This window comes from Leucoraja erinacea, chromosome 38, assembly GCF_028641065.1.
Source record: "Leucoraja erinacea ecotype New England chromosome 38, Leri_hhj_1, whole genome shotgun sequence".
NCBI lineage: Eukaryota > Metazoa > Chordata > Chondrichthyes > Rajiformes > Rajidae > Leucoraja > Leucoraja erinaceus.
In genome coordinates, this window is record NC_073414.1 from 1,626,678 (window position 1) to 1,650,599 (window position 23,922).

The 23,922-nt window shown below is 45.6% G+C and overlaps 1 protein-coding gene across 1 annotated transcript in view; it reads left to right on the forward strand.

The window, feature by feature from the left end:
- The first annotated feature begins 7,703 nt into the window (after positions 1–7,703).
- LOC129714098 (echinoderm microtubule-associated protein-like 1) overlaps positions 7,704–23,922 on the forward strand; it is a 49,044-nt gene continuing 32,825 nt past the window's right edge. The window contains exons 1-3 of the mRNA XM_055663566.1: positions 7,704–7,886; positions 9,397–9,523; positions 21,258–21,286. Coding sequence (XP_055519541.1) covers positions 7,730–7,886; positions 9,397–9,523; positions 21,258–21,286 — 313 coding nt within the window. The 5' untranslated portion in view covers positions 7,704–7,729. The remainder of the gene's footprint in view (positions 7,887–9,396; positions 9,524–21,257; positions 21,287–23,922) is intronic.

A 23,922-nucleotide genomic window follows, 5' to 3' on the forward strand; every position in this document is an offset into this window, starting at 1 on the left:
GCCCTGTCCCCGTGTGCGTGTATGCGCGTGTGTCTCTCTGACAGTCGCCGGTTTTTAAGCGAGCTGCTACGACTTCACAGTCGCCAGCAATCGCCTGAAAAATGGCCTAAAGTCACGATATTTTGCGCTGACTTTAAAAGCGATTTGACTGCGCATATCAACCAGATTGCATCGCCCACATTCTAGACTCAATTGGCACGGGGAGCAACCACACTTCAGGATAAAGGTGTTTCACTTTGATCATGGTTCAGTGTTTCACTCTTTACGCTGCTAGTCTGCCCCAGTAGCTGGTCCCGCACAGACAGCAGATGGTATTGTGGTGTTGCTGTGGTTGTGGGATGGGGGGGGGGATGGGTAGGGGAGGGCGGGAGGAGATGACTGTGTCAAGAATGAGTTAATGCATGCACAGATGCGTACACATGCTGGAGTATGTGTGTGTGTGTGTGTATATATGCATGTGTGTGTGTATATATATGTGTGTGTGTGTATATGTGTGTGTGTGTGTATATGTGTGTGTGTGTGTATATATGTGTGTGTGTGTGTATATGTGTGTGTGTGTGTGTGTGTGTGTGTGTGTGTGTGTGCGTGTGTGTGTATATATGTGTGTGTGTGTGTGTGTGTGTGTGTGTGTGTGTGTGTGTATATGCGTGTGTGTGTGTATATGCGTGTGTGTGTGTGTGTGTATATGTGCGTGTGTGTGTGTGTATGTGAGTGTGTGTGTGTGTGTGTGTGTGTGTGTCTCTGTGTGTCTGTGTGTCTGTGTGTCTGTGTGTCTCTGTGTGTCCCCGATCTCTCCTGGTGGATGAGTTCCAATCAATCATTCCAATTACTGCCTAGTGTCAGATGTTGGTGGGATTGTGTGCCATATCAATGACGTAAACTCTCGAGCTTGCTCCTGATGCGATTGCGTTTGTCACTATCAAGTTACCGTGTCCTTGTGAGTTGTACAAACAGCTGATGTAGTACTATGCAGCAATTGTCTTGCTGTAAGTCCTCAGCTTCAGGTATTTTATAAAAGCTAATTATTATTTCATCAAGGAAATACAATAAATGCTGTCGTTTTAAGGAGTCTACGCTGTCTGTTCTTCTTCATTACATCTAATGGGAAATTTGGGCTGGAGCCAGCCAGTGCATGGCAGTGATGTGTGATAAACCTGCGCTCCCTGAGAGGAGGCTGATTATTGCACCGGTCTATTGCTGTTTACATGGAGGTGGCCCCAGTAATGCATGCTGCTCCAGCACCAGGTGATTCAGGCCACGGATCTAACCCAGCAGACTACGATCACAAGATGGGTGAGTGCGCCTTTAAATCGTTTCTTCAAACTCGTAGCGTGTGTGTAGACTTGAGGTGTGTAGACTTGAGACTTCCTCGTCTGGGCTCCGGTCTGATTCACTGGAGGTTGCAACTGTCTGAGGAGTCAGAGAGATGGGTCGACACGCTTACTACGGGAGGGATAAAATCAAATCAAACCCTCTGGTTCCCCATCTCCAGCAGGTTCAGAAGCCGGAGGTGGTTCAGTGACTCCTTGCCCTAAATGGGAAATTTAAACAGGATCTTCGGTACATTATTAGGAGTAGGTGGGGAAGAGAGAAGGGGGGGGGGGGAGGTGGTGAAAGGGCTCTAGGGGCTAGTGGAGTCAAGGGATATGGGGAGAAGGCAGGCACAGGTTATTGATAGGGGACGATCAGCCATGATCATATTGAATGGCGGTGCTGGCTCGAAGGACCGAATGGCCTCCTCCTGCGCCTATTTTCTACGTGTCTATGTTTCTATGAAGGGGAAAAGTAGTCGTGTGTGAGGAAGGAGGGAGGAAACTGGTCCACAAGGAGATGAATTACTCTGGTGTAGTGTGCGACCTCTCCCATCAGCGGAACAGTCGATGATAAGAGATGTGTTTAATGTGACCAGACAGCAAGATTGAAGACAAGAACTAAAAGCCACTGAGTGGGACACATGGTGATGGAGAAGGGGCTAATAGGGTTCAATGGCCTGTGAACTGTTACATATCTGCAAGGTGATAAATGCATGAGTGGCTCTGTCACTGGGCAAGTACCGCAGTGTCCTAGCAGCTTGGATTAATTCCCAATTCTAGTCCCACCAGGGTCGTTTAATAAGTTGATTTATTTTTTCTGTGTGACTGTCGAGAACTGAGAACTCCAGCAAGCCAAGTAAAGGGGGTTGGGATTTGAAACGCAGGCTGTCTATTGAAGGGGCAGGGGACTTGGTCATCTATTAACCCTTTTAGTGAAGAGCGTTCTTGTCAAACTCCAGCCCAGAATCAAAATTGTTTAGCCGCGTGCCCGCCATGAACGAGGGGGGGGGGCTGCCGCTAGGGAGGGGGGGGTCTTCGGGTTTTGACCCAAAACGTTCCCTATTTCCTTAGCTCCATAGATGCTGCAGCACCCGCTGAGTTTCTCCAGCACTTTTGTCTACCTTCGATTTTCCAGCATCTGCAGTTCCTTCTTAAACACTTGGACTAACAACAGCAGTTTCCAAGGGTGCGTTGCAGTAAGTTACAAGCGATGAACCTACAAATCTGCACGTCTTTGGGACGTGGGAGGAAACCGGAGCACCCGGAGAAATTGTACCCGGAGAAATTGCACCCGGAGAAATTGCACCCGGAGAAATTCCACCACCCGAAGAAAAACTACGCATTCAAAGGGAGAAGGTACAAACTCCATACAGACAGCACCTGTAGTCAGGATCAAACCCAGGGCTCTGGTGCTGCGAGGCAGCAACTCTACCGCTGCACCACTGTGCTGATCATTGTAAGGCTCCAGTGGAACATAACAGGAGTGGAAGAACACATACATACACCTAACATTCAATAAGATCCCGGCTGATGCTGCCTCACCCGCTGAGTTTCTCCAGCATTTTTGTCTACCATAAGATCAAGGCTTATCTTTTATGTTAGTGCCACTTTCCTGCACTAACCCTTATTAACCATTAGGAGATTGAGGGGGGATCTTATGGCGGTGCAGGCTCGAGGAGCCGAATGGCCTCTACTCCTGCACCTATTTTCTATGTATCTGTGCCTTGAATATACGTGGTGCTTGAATCTCCACAACCAATCCCAAATCCAACATCCTCTGGGGAAGAAATTATTTTTTGGTTTTGAAAGGCCAAACTCTTTATCTTCTAACACTTTTTTTTAATCCAGAAAAAAATATTGTTGACTTCCTGAGATGGCAGCAACATAACATCGGGAACAATCTTCCTGCATCTAGCCTGTCCAACCCCTTAAGAATTTTGTAAGTTTCTATAAGATCCCCTCTCAATCTCCTAAATTCTAGAGAGTATAAACCAAGTCTATCCAGCCTTTCTTCATAAGACAGTCCTGACATCCCAGGAATCAGTCTGGTGAACCTTCTCTGCACTCCTTCTATGGCAATAATGTCCTTCCTCAGATTTGGAGACCAAAACTGTACGCAATACTCCAGGTGTGGTCTCACGGGACATCCCGTATATATTGGGCTAAATTAGTTTGTCCCATACCAGCCCACCCTTGTCCCATATTTGACTGCTACTGATTTGTCTGAAGAAGGGTTTTAGCCCGAAACGTTACCTATTTCCTTCGCTCCATAGATGCTGCTGCACCCGCTGAGTTTCTCCAGCACTTTTGTCTACCTTTGACCGCTACTACTCGGGTCGAGGGGACTGTCGGGTTGTCTGGCCCCGCCTCACCCGTCCTGACGTAGTGCAGCCCATGGAGTGCAGCAGCAGCACTGCGCCTGTGGCCCCGTCGGTCGGTCGGCAGCCCGGCCAGCTGTCCGACATTCGGACCTTCGCTCACCGCCGACACCACCACCACCACCATCCCTCCTTCTCATGGTTCACCTCTGATCATCGGTTCACGATTTGGATGGGGTGCCGGACTTTCCCCCGCGGGCCAAAACTCCTCAGCTGGCCCTTGGACTATCCTTGAATGGATTCTGTTCAAGAAGGAACTGCAGATGCTGTAAAATCGAAGGTAGACAAAGATGCTGGAAAAACTAAGCGGGTGAGGCAGCATCTATGGAGCGAAGGAAATGGGCAACGTTTCTGACTCTGCTGGCTTTACCTTGCACTAAACGTTATTCCCTTTATCATGTATCTGTAGACTAAATGACTCAATTGTGATCATGTATTTTCTTTTCGTTGACTGGTCAGCACGCAGCAAAAAAGCTTTTCACTGCACCTCGGCACACGTGGCAATAAGCTAAACTAAACGGTGACGGGGAGAACGTGCAAACTCCACACAGGCAGCACGGCACAATTGAACCCAGGTTGGCTGGCGCTGTGATGCAGGGGCTCTACCAGTTGCAACAATGTACCACCACGATGAATGAAGCTGCATTGTAAAGGCCCTGTCCCACTTTCCCGAGTTCTCACGAACTCCCCCGAGTTTTCCCATTGATTCACTCGGAGAATTACGGTAATTGCCGCTCGTAGGTACTCGGGGCTACTTTTTTTAACTCGCGGACATTTTTCAACATGTTGAAAAAACGTCCTGACTTACCTGATGCCCCGAGTTCCTACGGCTGCCATTACGAGCCGCTACGAAACATCTAGGGGCTCCTACAAGCTCGCTACCGACATTCCCCCAGTTCCAATCAAGTCAAGTCAAGTTTATTTGTCACATACACATAAGAGATGTGCAGTGAAATGAAAGTGGCAATGCTCGCGGACTTTTGTGCAAAAAGACAAACAACAAAACAACCAAACAAATTATAAACACAATCATAACACACATATTCTTTTACATAATAAGGGGAAAACTTGGGAAAGTGGGACAGGGCCTTAAGTTAAGGAAGAGTTGTATAGATTAATTAAATGAGTCCATTTCGTAGTAACGCAGACTATGGCATGGGCACTACAGATGGTACTAATGATCCAGCGTGCATTACCAAATCTTGGGCTCCATCCTGTTACACCACCTACTGAAAGGACACCTTGTTAAGATGCAACAGCACAGCCAGCATTTAATCCGAACATATGTCTGAGCTCTGAAGGCAATTGGCATCAGGTATCGTGCAGGAGTGGGCATTACCTGTCAGAGATCTGGACGATTGATCAAGATAGATGTGTTCAAATTCTACAGCCTTGCGCCATTCAATGTGATCATGGCTGATCACCCCCAATCAGTACCCCGTTCCTGCCTTCTCCCCATATCCCCTGACTCCGCTATTTTTAAGAGCCCTATCTAGCTCTCTCTTGAAAGTATCCAGAGAACCTGCCTCCCCCGCCCTCTGAGGCAGAGAATGCCACAGACTCACAACTCTCTGTGAGAAAAAGTGTCTCCACGTTCTAAATGGCTTGCCCCTTATTCTTAAACTGTGTGTGTGGCCCCTGGTTCTGGACTCCCCCAACATCGGAACATGTTTCCTGCCTCTAGCATGTCCAAACCCTTAACAATCTTATGTTTCAATGAGATTGCCTCTCATCCTTCTAAACTCCAGAGTATACAAGCCCAGCCGCTCCATTCTCTCAGCATATGACAGTCCCGCCATCCCGGGAATTAACCTGGTGAACCTACGCTGGGCTCCCTCAATAGCAAGAATGCCCTTCCTCAACCATGTACTGTTGCTGTTTGTGGGTGTTGTGGGTTATTGCCAGTAGATGGCTCTGTTACTGCACTGCGATGTCCTGGCTCTTGTTTAATAAGGTGCCAGTGTTCCTGGTCTCTCCAGTTTGGGAATTCCAGCTGTGTTTGTGCAAACCACTGGTCACACAGAGAAACAGACAGTCTGAAGAAGGGTCACGGCCTGAAACGTCACCCATTCCTTCTCCCCAGAGATGCTGCCTGTCCCGCTGAGTTACTCCAGCGCTTTGTGTCTGTCTTCAGTTTTAAACCAGCACCTGCAGTTCCTTCCTGCACAGAGAAATATCAGTTGCATGTCCTCTCTGTCAGTAGCTTAAAGATGTAGAATAGAATAGAATACTTATTGTCATTGCACAATACTGTGCAACAAAATTCCATTGCATCTCCTTCGGTTTAAAAAGAACAAATACAACAGCCATTGAACACAAATCAGTAAAAAAAATAATAAATAGGTATTAAAAATATTTTAAAGGAAAAAAATGAAGTGGTACAACATAATGTAATAAGATAATATGTGATGTATTAATGTAATTTACTGTACTGCTAATAAAAATAAAATTTAAAAAATGTATATATATGTATATATATATATGTGTGTATGTGTATATATATATATATGTGTATATATATATGTGTGTATGTATATATATATATATATATATGTGTGTGTGTATGTATATATATATATATATATGTGTATGTATATATGTGTGTGTATATGTATATATATATGTGTGTATATATATATGTGTATATATATATATATATATGTGTGTGTGTGTGTGTATATATATATGTGTGTGTATATATATATATATTGCATTATCTTGCACCCCAAATTATATTGTGCTTCCCCAGTGTTCTCTGTTAGAATTAAGTTCTTTTATCGCACATGGGTATAAACTATTTTTTAGTCTTCAGAGACCTGTATCGCCTCCCGGAGGGTAGCAGAGTGAAAAGGTGATTGGCAGGGTGGGATGTGTCCCGCTTAATGTCTGTGGCCAGGCGCAAGCATCGGGGCTCTGTATATGGAGGGTTTAGTTTTTTTAGAGGGTTTAGTTTAGAGATACAGCGCGGAAACAGGCCCTTCGGCCCACCGGGTCCGCGCCGACCAGCGATACCCGCGTATTAACACTATCCTACACCCACTAGGGACAATTGTTACATTCACGCCAAGCCAATTCACCTACAAACCTGCACGTCTTTGGAGTGTGGGAGGAAACTGAAGATCACGGGGAGAACGTACAGACAGCACCCGTAGTCAGGATCGAACCCGGGTCTCCGGTGCTGCATTCGCTGTAAGGCAGCAACTCTACCGCTGTGCCAGGCGGTTGCGGTGGGATGGTGGGAGCCCGTTTCCCAGGGTGGGTGGGTACATGGAACCTGTTGCTGGCGATTGAGGCCGATACAACAGTGGCGTTTAAGAGCCTCTTAGATGGGCCGAGAAAGGAGGAATATCGATCACGTACAAGCAGAGACCAATTTAACTTGGCGTCATGTTTAGCATGGACATGGTGGGCCGAAGGGCCTGTTCTTGTGCTGTACCGTTCTATGCTCTACGTGCTGGGAGGCTGGGACTTGCTGCTGGAAGAGTGATTGGTTGGAGAAATAATCCATGGTTGTTAAGATGTAATCGGAAGATGGAAGATGGACATAGGGAGTTGAATATTTTTTAGGTAGACAAAAATACTGGAGAAACTCAGCGGGTGAGGCAGTATCAATGGAGTGAAGGAAATAGGCAACGTTTCGGGCCGAAACCCTTTGGGTTTCGACCCGAAACGTTACCTATTTCCTTTGGGTTTCAGCCCGAAACGTTGCCTATTTCCTTTGGATTTCGGCCCAAAATGTTGCCTATTTCCTTTGGGTTTTGGCCCAAAACGTTGCCTATTTCCTTTGGGTTTTGGCCCAAAACGTTGCCTATTTCCTTCGCTCCATAGATGCTGCCTCACCCGCTGAGTTCCTCCAGCATTTTGTGTCTACCTTCGATTTTCCAGCATCTGCAGTTCCTTCTTGAAGGTGGATATTTTTTTTAGCTGGCATGGAGAGAATGTGCCATTGAGCAGCTGTGTGTTGCAGATGTAGGCCGTTCCCTGAGCGCTGTGTTTCTGCTCCCTCCTGCAGATGACAGCGTGTCGGCCGTGAGCAGCATGGACATTGACGACCGCATCTCCTACCTGGAGCAGCGCATGCAACTGCAGGACGACGAGATCCAGGTGCTGAAGGCCGCTCTGGCCGATGTGGTGCGGCGGCTGGCCTTCGCTGAGGAGCAGCACGCCTTGTTCAACAAGCGCGGGCCCACCAGGGGTAGGTGCGAGCAGCCGCGTGCCTTCGCCATGAACGAGGGGGGGGGGGGCTGGCGTTGGGGAGGGAGGGGGGGGGGGTCACTGGGAACAAAGGGGGTCCCGGCATTGTGTGGGGTGGAGGGGGGGTGCCAAGACAAAGGGTAGTCGAGGCCAGTTCATTGGCTATATTTAAGAGGGAGTTAGATGTGGCCCTTGTGGCTAAGGGGATCAGAGGGTGTGGAGAGAAGGCAGGTACAGGATACTATAACCATATAACAATTACAGCATGGAAACAGGCCATCTCGATCCTTCTAGTCCGTGCCGAACACATAATCTCCCCTAGTCCCATATACCTGCGCTCAGACCATAACCCTCCATTCCCTTTCCATCCATATAACTATCCAATTTATTTTTAAATGATAAAAACGAACCTGCCTCCACCACCTTCACTGGAAGCTCATTCCACACAGCCACCACTCTCTGAGTAATACTGAGTTGGATGATCAGCCATGATCATATTGAATGGCGGTGCAGGCTCGAAGGGCCGAATGGCCTCTACTCCTGCACCTAATTTCTATGTTTCTAAAGGGGGTCCCGGCATTGTGTGTGGGTGGAGGGGGGGGGGTGCCAAGACAAAGGGGGGGGTTGGCGTTGGGGAGGGGGGGGGGGGGGGGGTATTGGGAACAAAGAGGGGTCCCGGCATTGTGGGGGGAAGGGTGGCAAGGGGGACACGGCTTGAGGGGAGGGGAAGGGGGAGTTTAACTGGGAACAAAGGGATCCCGGCATGGGCCCCCCCCCCACTGAGAACAAAGGTAGACCCAGCTTGGTGGGTGGGGGGGGGGGGGGGGGGGGGGGGGCTGAACGAAGGAGGACATGGCTTTGGGGGGGGGGGGGGGGGGCGCTGATAATAAAGGGAGACCATTGGGAACTAAATGGAATATTTGTAACTTTGCCGCCCTATACAATAGACAATAGCTGCAGGAGTAGAGGCCATTCGGCCCTTCGAGCCAGCACCGCCATTCAATGTGATCATGGCTGATCACCCCCAATCAGTACCCCGTTCCTGCCTTCTCCCCATATTCCCTGACTCCGCTATCTTTAAGAGCCCTATCTAGCTCTCTCTTGTTTAGCATCCAGAGAACCGGCCTCCACCGCCCTCTGAGGCAGAGAATCCCACAGATTCACCACCCTCTGACTAAAGAAATTGTTCCTACTTTCTAAAAGTACGTCCTTTTATTCTGTGGCTGCGCCCTCTGGTCCTAGACTCTCCTACTAGTGGAATCATCCTCTCCACATCCACTCTATCCAGGCCTTTCACCGTCTGAGGTTGCTGGCTCTAGGGTGGCACATTGGCGCAGCTCCAGTGGTCATTTAGACTTTAGAGATACAGCGTGGAAACGGGCCCTTCGGCCCGACGAGTCCGTGCCGACCAGCGATCGCCCCGTACACTCTGCACAGATGCCCAGAGTCGGGCCTGTCCGTCTGCCTGTTTGCCCCCTTGCTTTATACTCAACATCTCTTCTGTTTTCCAGCTCGACTTTTCATGCAAGCTTTGCCGTCCAAACCCAGCCTGAGTAACGGGACAGCAACGCCTCCAAAACGAAACAACGCCATACCTCAGTCACCATCCTCGCCCCGGAAGGAACCAGCGTCTAAAAGGTGGGAGAAGATCTTCCTCGTTTTATTGTCCATCTCAATGCTACTTAGCACCTGAACTTACTAACTAGCACCTGAACTAACTAACTAGCACCTGAACTAAGTAACTAGCGCCTGAACTAACTAGCTAGCGCCTGAACTAACTAACTAGCGCCTGAACTAACTAACTAGCGCCTGAACTAACTAGCTAGCGCCTGAACTAACTAACTAGCACCTGAACTAACTAACTAGCACCTGAACTAACTAGCTAGCGCCTGAACTAACTAACTAGCACCTGAACTAACTAACTAGCACCTGAACTAACTAACTAGCGCCTGAACTAAGTAACTAGCGCCTGAACTAACTAGCTAGCGCCTGAACTAACTAACTAGCACCTGAACTAACTAACTAGCACCTGAACTAAGTAACTAGCGCCTGAACTAACTAGCTAGCGCCTGAACTAACTAACTAGCGCCTGAACTAACTAGCTAGCACCTGAACTAACTAGCTAGCGCCTGAACTAACTAACTAGCGCCTGAACTAATTAACTAGCACCTGAACTAACTAACTAACTAGCACCTGAACTAACTAGCACCTGAACTAACTAACTAACTAGCACCTGAACTAACTAACTAGCGCCTGAACTAACTAACTAGCACCTGAACTAACTAACTAGCACCTGAACTAACTAACTAGCACCTGAACTAATTAACTAGCACCTGAACTAATTAACTAGCACCTGAACTAACTAACTAACTAGCACCTGAACTAACTAACTAACTAACTAGCACCTGAACTAACTAACTAGCTAGCACCTGAACTAACTAGCTAGCGCCTGAACTAACTAACTAGCGCCTGAACTAATTAACTAGCACCTGAACTAACTAACTAACTAGCACCTGAACTAACTAACTAGCGCCTGAACTAACTAGCTAGCACCTGAACTAACTAACTAACTAGCGCCTGGACTAACTAACTAGCGCCTGAACTAATGAACTAGCTAGCTAGCACCGGAACTAACTAACTAGCACCTAAACTAACTAACTAGCGCCTGAACTAATAAACTAACTAGCTAGCACCTGAACTAACTAACCAGCACCTGAACTAAATAACTAGCCCCTGAACTAAATAACTAGCCCCTGAACTAAATAACTAGCCCCTGAACTAACTAACTAGCACCTGTACTAACTAACTAACGCCTGAACTAACTGACTAAGTTTATTGTCACGTATACCGAGGTACAGTGAAAAGCTTGTTGTTGCGTGCTAACCAGTCAGCAGAAAGACAATACATGATTACAATCGAGCCGTTACAGTGATAGGGGAATACATGACAAGTGTTACATGATAATGATGTTTAGTGCAAGGTTGTGTAGTTAAAGGAAGAGATGTAGCTGTAGGAGTGGAGATATAGGGTGTGGAGCGAATGTAATACGTGATTGTAGATCTGTGTTTCTGTGGCCAGCAGACAAATAGTCACCTGCGTTGGGCACCATCTTGGCAGGGGTCTCGGACCACCTGTGGTTTGTGGCTGGGCAATAAACCATCTTGTCTTCACCACCTACACATTTGTCAGGCAGACAAAATGCTGGAGTAACTCAGCGGGTGCAGCAGCATCTATGGAGCGAAGGAAATAGGCAACGTTTCGGGCCGAAGCCCTTCTTCAGACCGTTTTGGGCAGCATTTATGGTTTCAAATAAGCTTCTTCTGCGAGTGTGCCAGATGGGCGTACTCTGTTTTATGATCTAATGACAGCCTTATCTTGGATTAATTCAAGGTCTAATGCCCTTCTGCAGAAATGTGGCTGGGATCCAACACCAAATGGACAGTCTTCGTGTAGAAAGTGGTGGACTAATTGTGTTCTATCCTAGTCCTTTAGTGTAATGTGAAAGGAAATATCACTCACTCTAACTTTCCCCCCATTAAGACTCACAACACTTAACACCAACCACTTCCAGAAGCCATTAGCAGATGAAGGTTCCAAGGCCAAAGAGCCTGTTTCCACGCCGTATCTCTAAAAACTTAAACAAGCCCAAAGATGTGTGGATTTGTAGTTTAATTGGCCTCTGTAAATTGTCCCTTTATCCACAGATAGAAACATAGAAATAGGTGCAGGAGTAGAGGCCATTCGGCCCTTCGAGCCTGCACCATTCGCCATTCAATATGACCATGGCTGATCATCCAATTCAGTATCCCATACCTGCCTTCTCTCCATACTCCCTTTAGCCACAAGGGCCACATCTAACTCCCTCTTAAATATAGACAATGAACTGTGGCCTCAACTACTTTCATAGAAAATAGGATGGTATCATATTTTGCATTACATATTGCAAATTGAGTCCCTCCTCCTGAAATGAATGGGTGGGGGAGGGGGGGGGGGGGGGGGGGGGGGGGGAGACACACACACACATAGCGAGAGGGGATGCAAGGGTTACTTCCCACTCCAGGTGGGACCTCTGACCCGATAGGAACACCACCTAAATATAGTTCCATTTGGATCATCTCTTACTGTGGCCGTGTCCTGCATGCGGCACCCTGCAGGACAAGCCAGCATCTGAAGAAGGGTCCCGACTCGAAACGTCATCTGTCATCTCCCAGAGGAAGTGTAGATAGGAGACCGTGTATAAACAAGAGAACCAGATGCATCGAAGGAAAGGATTAAAAGCTGTAAAAATGAGATGTAGAAATGGTTAGTTCAGTGTCGGAAGGCTGGAGAATGGGGTTGAGAGGGAGAGATAGATCAGCCATGATTGAATGGTAGAATATATATATATATATGTGTGTGTGTATATATGTGTGTGTATATATATATATATATATATGTATATATGTGTGTATGTATATATATATGTATGTATATATTTATATATGTGTGTGTGTATATATATATGTGTGTATATATATATATATGTATGTTTATATATATGTATATATGTGTATGTATATATATATGCGTATATTTATATGTATATATATGTATATATTTATATATATGTATATTTATTTTTATATATAGATAGATAGAGATAGAGATAGAGATATATATATATAGAACTTTTATCTCCTGTTATGTATTATGTTTACATATTCTGTTGTGTCAGAATGTCATTGTCCTATCTGGGACACAAGACTCGACTCGATGGGCCGAATGGCCTAATTCTTCTCCTATCATTGATGACTAACTCCAGCAGTGTACTCAGCTGGTATATAATATATGTTGAGATTCTTTGCACGGGTTTCAGTGATGGAACTGGGCCATAAACTCTGTTTTTGATGAAGAATCTTTTGTTAATGTTTGTCTTTTTTAACAGTGCCGGCTTTATCCAGCCTTCACAGCTTCCTTGTTGAGCCATTGAATGCATCTGTAGTTCATCCTTGGCTTCAGATCTCGTCTGTGGCAGGCCCATTGTTCTCCCTCCCCATTCAAACTGGCCGAGTGAGCAATTACTAATTTGAAGGACCAATCTGTTTTGTTTCTTGTTAGTTGACTCCACTGGTTAACATTGCTCAATCCCGCGTGAAGCTAAAAGGATTTAAAATAAAAGAATTGGAAGCATGAGGGGAGTTTTGCAATGGTGCCGTTGACCTGATGAGAGTTTGGCTTTGCAGTGGAGATGTCAACCATGCTTAACCTCTCCCATAACCTTCCCCAAGACCAGATGACGCAGTGAGATGATTACTGAATGTTGCAACATTGGAAATGCGTTCAGGAGTTGAGAATCGAGTTTGCAATTGATGTAGGTGCAGCAGGCAGTGAAGAAAGCGAATGGTATGTTAGCATTCATAGCAAAAGGATTTGAGTATAGGAGCAGGGAGGTTCTACTGCAGTTGTACAGGGTCTTGGTGAGACCACACCTGGAGTATTGCATACAGTTTTGGTCTCCTAATCTGAGGAAAGACATTCTTGCCATCGAGGGAGTACAGAGAAGGTTCACCAGACTGATTCCTGGGATGTCAGGACTTTCATATGACGAAAGACTGGATAGACTCGGCTTGTACTCGCTAGAATTTAGAAGATTGAGGGGGGATCTTATAGAAACTTACAAAATTCTTAAGGGGTTGGACAGGCTAGATGCAGGAAGATTGTTCCCGATGTTGGGGAAGTCCAGAACAAGGGATCACAGTTTAAGGATAAGAGGGAAGTCTTTTAGGACCGAAATGAGAAAAATATTTTTCACACAGAGAGTGGTGAATCTGTGGAATTCTCTGCCACAGAAGGTAGTTGAGGCCACAGTTCATTGGCTATATTTAAGAGGGAGTTAGATGTGGCCCTTGTGGCTAAAGGGATCAGGGGGTATGGAGAGAAGGCAGGGATGGGATACTGAGTTGGATGATCAGCCATGATCATATTGAATGGCGAATGGTGCAGGCTCGAAGGGCCGAATGGCCTCTACTGCTGCACCTATTTTCTATGTTTCTATGATTACTGAATGTTGCAACATTGGAAATGCATTCAGGAGTTGAGAATTGAGTTTGCAATTGATGTAGGAGAATTGAGTTATATTAGGGTGGTGAATCTGTGGACTTCATTGCACCAGCAGGCTGTCAATGGGTAATTTTAAGGCAGAGATAAATATTTGGTTTCTGGTTGATTACTGCGCAAACACATCATCAGTGGTTACCTCACGCTGGTCGGAGTAAGTAGAGCAGCGATTACATTTTACACCCCAGCAACGGACTGTTCCAGCTGCTACGTACGGTCAGGCAAACTCCTCCGTTGCCATGCTGTGAGAACGGAGAGGTTGAGAAGGACTTTCTTCCCAGAAGCCATTCGGACTGTAAACTCCTATCTCACAATGGACTAACTCTACTGAACCAATCTACTGCTTTTTGTTAAATTGCTGTTTTTTTCCCTTTTTCCTTCTGCCCGTATTATTTAATATGTAAAAGTATATGTGATTGTGTTTGTAGTTTGTTTGGTCTTTTGGCAGAAAGTCCGTGAGCATTGCCACTTTTCATTTCACTGCTCATCTCGTATGTGTTTGTGACGAATAGACTTGACTTGAAGTGGGCCTTTTGGACCAAGTTGAGGAGATCTATTTGCTCAATCCCCTTTTTAAATGACTTAACATCGGGAGCAGTGTGTGTGTTGGGTGGTAACATATTCCATTTCCTTATCATCCTTGGGTAAAGGGGAATATTGGTAGCAAGGTTTGTTGAAATTTAGCCAGTTGATGATGTAGGGACTGTTATTTAGTCTTGTTTCATGGCAGTCGGTGCTCTGGGATGACGGGGAGAATTGATGGCGTGATTTTGTGAACCTCCTTGTAAATTGCAATCAGTCTTAGCCTGATTCTGCCGAGCTCTAGGGTATCTTGGTGAGACCACACCTGGAGTATTGCGTACAGTTTTGGTCTCCAAATCTGAGGAAGGACATTTTTGCCATAGAGGGAGTGCAGAGAAGGTTCACCAGACTGATTCCTGGGATGTCAGGACTGTCTTATGAAGAAAGACTGGATAGACTTTGTTTATACTCTCTAGAATTTAGAAGATTGAGAGGGGATCTTATAGAAACTTACCAAATTCTTAAGGGGTTGGACAGGCTAGATGCAGGAAGATTGTTCCCGATGTTGGGGAAGTCCAGGACAAGGGGTCACAGCTTAAGGATAAGGGGGAAATCCTTTAAAACCGAGATGAGAAGAACTTTTTTCACACAGAGAGTGGTGAATCTCTGGAACTCTCTGCCACAGAGGGTAGTTGAGGCCAGTCATTGGCTATATTTAAGAGGGAGTTAGAGTTCCCTTGTGGCTAAGGGGATCAGGGGGTATGGAGAGAAGGCAGGTCGGGATACTGAGTTTTGATCAGCCATGATCCCCCTGAATGGCGGTGCAGGCTCGAAGGGTCCCGAATGGTCTAACCCTGCACCTAATTTCTATGTTTCTATGTTTCTATCCCATCCGAGTGAAGCCAGCATATTATTCACGCTCGATTTGCACTGGTAGTCATTACATACAAAGCGGGCTGCTCGCCGTTGTACTTTCTCCACGGTGATCTTGTTGTTGGTGTTGATAGGATCCCATACGCCTCCACGATGCTCCAATTTTGATTAGTACGGGTGTCGGGGGGTTATGGGGAGAAGGCAGGAGAATGGGGCTGAGAGGGAGAGATAGATCAGCCATGAATGAATGGCAGAGTGGACAAAATGCTGGAGGAACTGGATATGGGGAGAAGGCAGGAACGGGGTACTGATTGGGGATGATCAGCCATGATCACATTGAATAGCGGTGCTGGCTCGAAGGGCCAAATGGCCTCCTCCTGCACCTATTGTCTATTTTATACTCCAGCATTTTGTGTCCATCTTCGGTTTAAACCAGCATTTACAGTTCCTTGCCACATATTACAATATTAGTTTTTATACACATTTCGGACACATATGATTTCATTTATTTATAGATATTGTTTAGGACACTTTATATAAATATTCTTGTTTTGTTTTTTGTATGCTGTTTCACACTTGCTTTTTATTCTTTTATTCTGTCCGAAATAAATAACTAATAAATAAATACTATTACCCACACTCTTCATATACAATGTAATATATACTGGATATATCTCGGGTTATAAATAACTTGCCCAGACCACATTCCATTTATGCTGTTATAATGACTCTGTAAACCACTTATTTGTTGAGCGCTCCATTTTCCAGGAACATATCTCAAGCACTAATCGAGAGATTGCTGTGCCTCATATCTGTTCCAAAGCAACACAAATTTATCCTATCCTTCCTTGGAGCAAAAATATTTCCATCCTTGTAAATCTTCTGTGCACCCTCTCCATTGTAACCCCCCGGAGGTTCTCAGTAGCTATCTTCTTCTTGCGTACGGCATTCACAGTCTAAAGTTGTAGGACAACTTGCTTTATTTGATCTTATTTGATTATGCACGCCGGGTTGTTTGTGTTCGTAGAAACAGGGCGGACCACATGAAGGTTGCAATCTCCCCACCCCACAACTGCTTTGGTTATAGTGTTGTCAAATTTGGATATCCCCTTAAGACTTCAGCCTGATATAGCCTCTGAGCGAGGGATTACTATATGTATGTAGTGATGTATGTATTTAATCTATGGACCACTGTTGTTTGTTATACTATTCTTATACCAATATAAAGCACTTTGGCCAACGAGAGTTGGTTTTTACAGTGCACAGAAGTTGTGGAAGTCATTGGGTCAGGTAGCATCTCTGGAGAATGTGGATAGGTGACAGTCCGATGAAGGATCCAGACCCGAAACGTCACCTATCCACGCTCAGCAGGAATGCTGCCTGAGCTGCTGAGTTGGTCCAGAACTTTATGTCTTTCTTAAAGAATGAAAGTGGATGGGCAGGTTAGACAAAAATGCTGGTGAAACTCAGCGGGTGAGGCAGCATCTAAAAAGCAAAGGAAACAGGTGATGTTTCGAGTCAAGACCCTTCCGTAAACTCAGCGGGTGAGGCAGCATCTATGGAGCAAAGGAATAGGTGATGTTTTAGGTTGAGACCCTTCTTCAGACACGGATGGGCATGTGAGCAATAATAAATTGCGGGGGCAATGGCATTTTTGTCAGAACTCTTTCCTGTTCTTGTGGTGTGACTCTTGTGAAGTATATGCTGCAGGCAGAGAAGTGAATATAGGACCATTGGGATTGCCCTGGGGCGAGCTTGCATAAAAGTGACTTAACTTGACTTGATTATTCCTCTAGTTTAAAAGGAATACCAGCAACAACTTCAGGAGACTCCTTCTACAGTCTAATGTCTGTTCAATTTCTGGCCATCGATAGTCGTACAGTTTGCGAACAGGCCCTTCAGCCCAACCTGCTCACACCGACAAATATGCACTAGTCCCACCTGCCTGCATTTGGACTATATCCTTCCAAACCTCTCCTATCCATGTACCTAGATACAAGAAGATTGTTCCTGATGTTGGGGAAGTCCAGAACAAGGGGTCACAGTTTAAGGTTAAGGGGGAAATCTTTTCGGACTGAGATGGGGGAAAAACATTTTTCACACAGAGAGTGGTGAATCTGTGGAATTCTCTGCCACAGAAGGTAGTTGAGGCCACACAGTTCATTGGCTATATTTAAGAGGGAGTTAGATGTGGCCCTTGTGGCTAAAGGGATCAGGGGGTATGGAGAGAAGGCAGGTACAGGATACTGAGTTGGATGATCAGCCATGATCATATTAAATGGTGGTGCAGGCTCGAAGGGCCGAATGGCCTCTACTCCTGCACCTAATTTCTAAATGTCTCTTACACTTTGTGATAGTGCCTGTTTCAACTACCTCCTCTGGCAGCTTGTTCCATATACCCACCACCCTATGTACAAGATACAAGATACATTTAATTGTAATTTGGACCCCTTGAGGTCCAAACGAAATGTCGTTTCTGCAGCCATATATTACAAACAAATAGACCCAAGACACAACATAATTTACATAAACATCCATCACATTGCTGTGATGGTAGGCCAAATAAACTTATCTCTCCACTGCACTCTCTCCCCCCCCCCCCCGATGTCAGAGTCAGAGTCAATGTGAATAATTACCCCACATGTTCCTATTAAATATTCCCCCTCTCATCTTAAACCCATGTCCCATGGTTCATAAGCCTTGGGAGCATAATTGGCCCATTTGACCCATTGAGTCTACTCTGCCATTCAATCATGCCTGATCTATCTCTCCCTCCTAACCCCATTCTCCTGCCTTCTCCCCATAACCCCTTGAATCCCCCACCATGGATAAAACACAACACAGGACAGCAGGCAGTTGTGTTGTGTTGTCTGACAATTACATGTCTTTGAGGTGCATAGTCTAAGGCCTCGTTATTCACTGCTTCTTCCAATACAGCCCAATTACTTTCCTAATCACCTAATTGTTTTTTTCTAAGCCAGCCTGCTTGCTTAATGAGAGCTAGACAGACAACTCCATTGTATCTGAGAACGCTCTTTTAACCCTTGCATTACAGCTGTCTATTTAGAATGGAGAGGATCGATTTTTTTTCTGATGGCTGTGAACTTTTAGAATTCTCTATTGTCCTGATCCGAGTTGTCGCCCATTCCTTCTCTCCAGAGATGCTGCCTGACCTGCTGAGTTGCATCAGGTTTTTGTGTCTATCTTCGGTGTAACTGCAGTTCCTTCCTATGCAAAAGTATTTTAATTTTGTTTTAATGTCACTTGTACCGAGGTACAGTGAAAAGCTTTTTTGTTTTTTTGCTATCCAGTCAGTGGATATTTTTTTCACACAGAGAGTGGTGAATCTCTGGAACTCTCTGCCACAGAGGGTAGTTGAGGCCAGTTCATTGGCTATATTTAAGAGGGAGTTAGATGTGGCCCTTGTGGCTAAGGGGATCAGGGGGTATGGAGAGAAGGCAGGTACGGGATACTGAGTTGGATGATCAGCCATGATCATATTGAATGGCGGTGCAGGCTCTAAGGGCCGAATGGCCTACTCCTGCACCTAATTTCTATGTTTCTATATACCACATGGCTAGTATACCACACGGATATACCACAAGTCATCCACAGTGCACAGAGGTTGTGGAAGTCATTGGGTCAGGTAGCATCTGCGTGGATAGGTGACAGTCCGATGAAGGATCCAGACCCGAAACGTCACCTATCCACGCTCAGCAGGAATGCTGCCTGAGCTGCTGAGTTCGTCCAGAACTTTATGTCTTTCTTAAAGAATGAAAGTGGATGGACAGGTTAGACAAAAATGCTGGTGAAATTCAGCGGGTGAGGCAGCATCTAAATAGCAAAGGAAACAGGTGACGTTTCGAGTCGAGACCCTTCCGGAAACTCAGCGGGTGAGGCAGCATCTATGGAGCAAAGGAAATAGGTGACGTTTCGGGTCGAGACCCTTCTTCAGACACAGATGGGCATGTGAGCAATAATAAATTGCGGGGGCAATGGCATTTTTGTCAGAACTCTTTCCTCTTCTTGTGGTGTGACACTTGTGATGTGTATGCTGCAGGCAGCAAAGTGAATACAGGACCATTGGGATTGCCCTGGGGCGAGCTTGCATTGACATAGTGGGCTGAATGGCCTCCTGTTACAGAGCAAACTACAAAAGATAATTTCTCTTCAACATTCACTTGGGTAGCTCAGTCATGAATTGGGTAGCTCAGACTTGAATTTTGGAAGTTGTTAGTTTAAAAACTTTGTCGAGTTGTTTACATTTGTTACAGTGTGTGTTTGTCTGGAGCATAGCCGCTGGGCACTAGTACAGCAACTGTTGCTACAGCTTGTTCTATCAGCTGATGTTAGTCGCTCGTTTAGTTTAATGTTATTGGAAGTCGGCCAACAGGGAAGGGGCACTTGATTGGCTGAGTAGCTGGCTGAGTAACGAGTTTCGTATGCAGATGAGTTCCCGGTGAACAGAACGGCCATTTGGCTGCAGTTCAGTCAAGTGAAATAAACTCCTCTGAGTTAGCGCTCAAGTCTGCAGCAACCAGGGAGTCTTGACTCTCAATTAAGATGAAGAAAGCTTACAAGTAAGTACGTTGATTATGAAGACTGTGCAACACAGTTAAATTTAGTCTGAGGAGAAATGAGAAGGGTTTTTTTTAATTCCTAATACTGCAGGATGTGGGTTGTGGCTGTGTGTGTGTATCTATGTCTGACTGCGGGAGTCTAATCATTGCGAAGATTCTAGTTGGCATTTATAACTCTATTTCAAATCTAGTATTAAAGTGCTCAAATAAGACATGCCCCAACAAAAGTTGATTTGCAAGTTGAACCGGTAGTAAGGCAAGCATTTGCAATGCTGGCATTTACTTTGAGAGGACTAGAATAGTTTTTAAAAAAAACTGGAATGTAATGCAGAGGCTTTATAGAACAGTAGTCAGACTGCATTTGGAGTAGCAAGAACAGTTCTGGGCCCCATATTTGAGGAAGGATGTACAGGCATTGGGGTTTAGAGGAGGTTTATGAAACGAGTGGGTTAACATACGATGAGCGTTTGATGGCACTGGGACTGTACTCGCTGGAGTTTTAGAAAGATGAGTGGGGACCTCATTGAAAGTTACCGAATAGTAGTGAAAGGTTTGGACAGAGTGGATATGGAGAGGATGTTTCCACTAGTGGGAGAGTCCAGGACTGGAAGCCACAGCCTCAGAATAAAAGGACGCACCTTTAGAAAGGAGATGAGGAGGAATTTCTTTAATCAGAAGGTGGTGAATCTGTGGAATTCATCGCTACAGAAGCCAGCGGAGGCCAAGTCAATAGATAATTTTAAGGTGGAGCCTAGTTCTGGATTAGCAAGGGTGTTGGCTGGTACGGGGAGAAGGCAGGAGAATGAGGTTGAGAGGGAGAGATAGATCAGCCATGATTGAATGACGGAGTAGACTTGATGGGCCGAATGGCCTAATTCTGCTCCTATCAGTTATGAACTAAATCGTGCTAGTGTATGGGTGTGGGCCGAAGGGCCTGTTCTATGCTGTATCGTTAAACTTAATTACAATAGATCATAATATTCATGCTAGGTCTGTTTTGGAACAATGCTGAGTTCATCCAAGATAGACACAAACTGCTGGAGTAACTCAGCGACTCAGGCAACATCTCTGGAGAAATGCTGTGTTAATCCAATTTCTGCACACTTCCTCCTTATTTGAGCATTTTTCTCGAATATTTGTCCAATTTTCCCTTGATGTGTTGTCTCTGCCTCGATGATAAAAAAATTTGCAATCCCTGCTGAAATAGTTTACCTGAAGCATGAAAGTTTGCCTAGTGCACACTAGATATCGGGATGTGTTTTGTCTGGTTGTGTCTTAATTGCTCCCTGTTCTTCTTGCAGCAAACCCAAGGAATCTGTCTTCAGTGCTGGTGAGTAACATGCTTACAAGAGCAACACTTCAAATGTGATCTGGACCCTCGACTCTCTTCTGTTCTTCTATAAGTTCATAGCTGGTTGGAGTGGAAAATGTCTTGTGTGGTTTTTATAGCCCTCAACTCCCCTGTCCCCCAAATATCACCAGTTTATTGTCACGTGTACCGAGGTACAGTAAAAAGTTAATGGCCCTGTCCCACTGTACAAGTTCACCCAAGAGCACTCCCGAGTTTTAAAAAAAAAAAAAATCAAACTCGTGGAAACATGTAGAACGTACGTAGCGGGTACGTCTGAGCTCGGGGACTTCTCTTAACGTCTCTTAACGCTAACGGCAAGTACTCGGGAAACGCTGTAAGCTCGGGAAGACTCGCGAAGATTTTTCAACATGTTGAAAAATGGCCACGAGAGCCCAGAGTACCTACGAGCGGCCATTACCGTAAATCTCCAAGTTCGAATCGGGGCTCTTGAATGAACTCGATTACAAACACAAACTTGATTACAATCGAGCCGTCCACAGTATACAGATACAGGTTAAAGGGAATAACGTTTAGTGCAAGGTAAAGCCAGTAAAGTCTGATCAAGGATAGTCCGAGGGTCACCAATGAGGTAGTTCAGCACTGCTCTCTAGTTGTGGTGGGATGGTTCAGTTGCCTGATAACAGCTGGGAAGAAACTGTCCCTGTATCTGGAGGTGTGTGCGTTTGTTTTCACACTTCTGTACCTCTTGCCCGATGGGAGAGGGGAGAAGAGGGAGTGGCCCGGGTGTGAGACTGGTCCTTGATGATGCCACACTCCCGATCTCACTAGTTCTATGTTATCCCACTTTCACACCCACTCCACACACATTCGAGGCGATTCACAGAGGGACAATTAACCCATGAGCCCGCAAGTTTTTGTGATGTGGGAGGGAGCTGGAGCACCCGGAGGAAACACACGCGGTCACAGGGAGAATGTGCAAACTCCACACAGACAGGACCCGAGGTCATGATCGAACCCGAGTCCCTAGTGCTATGCGTCAGCAGCTCTACCAGCTGGTGGCTATTGATCAGAATGTGAGGGGGCATGAAACGGAGATGAGGAAACACTTTTTCCACACAGAGAGTGGTGAGTCTGTGGAATTCTCACAGAGAGTGGTGAGTCTGTGGAATTCTCACAGAGAGTGGTGAGTCTGTGGAATTCTCACAGAGAGTGGTGAGTCTGTGGAATTCTCACAGAGTGGTGAGTCTGTGGAATTCTCTGCCTCAGAGGGCGGTGGAAGCCGTTTCTCTGGATACTTTCATGAGAGAGCTAGATAGGGCTCTTAAAGATAGCGGAGTCGGGGGATATGGGGAGAAGGCAGGAACGGGGTACTGATTGTGGATGATCAGCCATGATCACATTGAATGGCGGTGCTGGCTCGAAGGGCCGAATGGCCTCTACTCCTGCACCTATTGTCGATTGAATGTCCGACCAGTGTACAACTGGTGTTTGATGATCATTCTAGTCTCAATGAGGCCACGGACCCAGTTCCTTGCTGTATGGCTCGGATGAGAAGCAAATATACTTGAAAAAGGATACATTTTCGGGATTGGAGTAGGTAGAACAGCCCTAACTAATTTTTTTGAGCAGCTATTACAAGTTCAGTGTGTAGAGTGGTTTTCCTTCCATCGTATGAATATATTTATAAATATTACATTGGATGAATCTTTAATGGGTTAGTCGTCAATTGGAAGCCCATTAATAAGTGAAAGATGCAAACATTAAAGCAATGTTCTCCGTCCTGCCTGCTGGATGCTCCATCACCCAGATACATTAGCCATTCTCTCGAGACCTCTGCTCAGTCTCCTTTTTGCATCTGTTCCTTCCCCCCACCAGAGAAAGATTCCTTTCAGTGTTGAAGCTATTCGGAATTTGAAAAACATCTTACAAAATTCCCCTGTGGCCTCTGGACATGTTGCTGTCTGCCTTTAGTGAGTCTTCACAGAAAAGACAATTGATTGCAAGTTTCACAACTACTGAGTTGCTGCCCTGATTAAACATTTAGCGTATCCTTTGTCCATCCAGAACAGAGTGGCTGGAAAATGTCATGTCTCCATGTCACTTGGAATTTGACAATGAATTGGGCAGTTACATGGAGCTCTAGGGGCTAGTGGAATCAAGGGATATTGGGAGAAGGCAGGCACGGGTTATTGATTGGGGACGATCAGCCATGATCACAATGAATGGCGGTGCTGGATCGAAGTGACGAATGGCCTCCTCCTGCACCTATTTTCTATGAATACAAGGCCTTGCCATTGACTAACTGAATCAATAAATAACATTCATCTCCTCCTCCTCTTTGATCTTGTTTATATCGCAACAAAGACATTGATACCATCTCCTGAGCAATAAAACCTGGAAATTTTCCAGTTAATATTCAGGCAGATCGGAAACCTTGCTCCTTTTTATTGATTTGACCACACTTGTCGGTAAATAATGTGACAATTGGCTCCATTGTGTATAATAATTATCTACACATTAAGCCTGTCACTGATTATCTTTGAGCGAGCTAGTGGAAATAGGCAGCAAAATGACGCATGCACGCTCACACACGCACACACACACACACACACGTACACTCACACACACACACACACACACACTCACACACACAC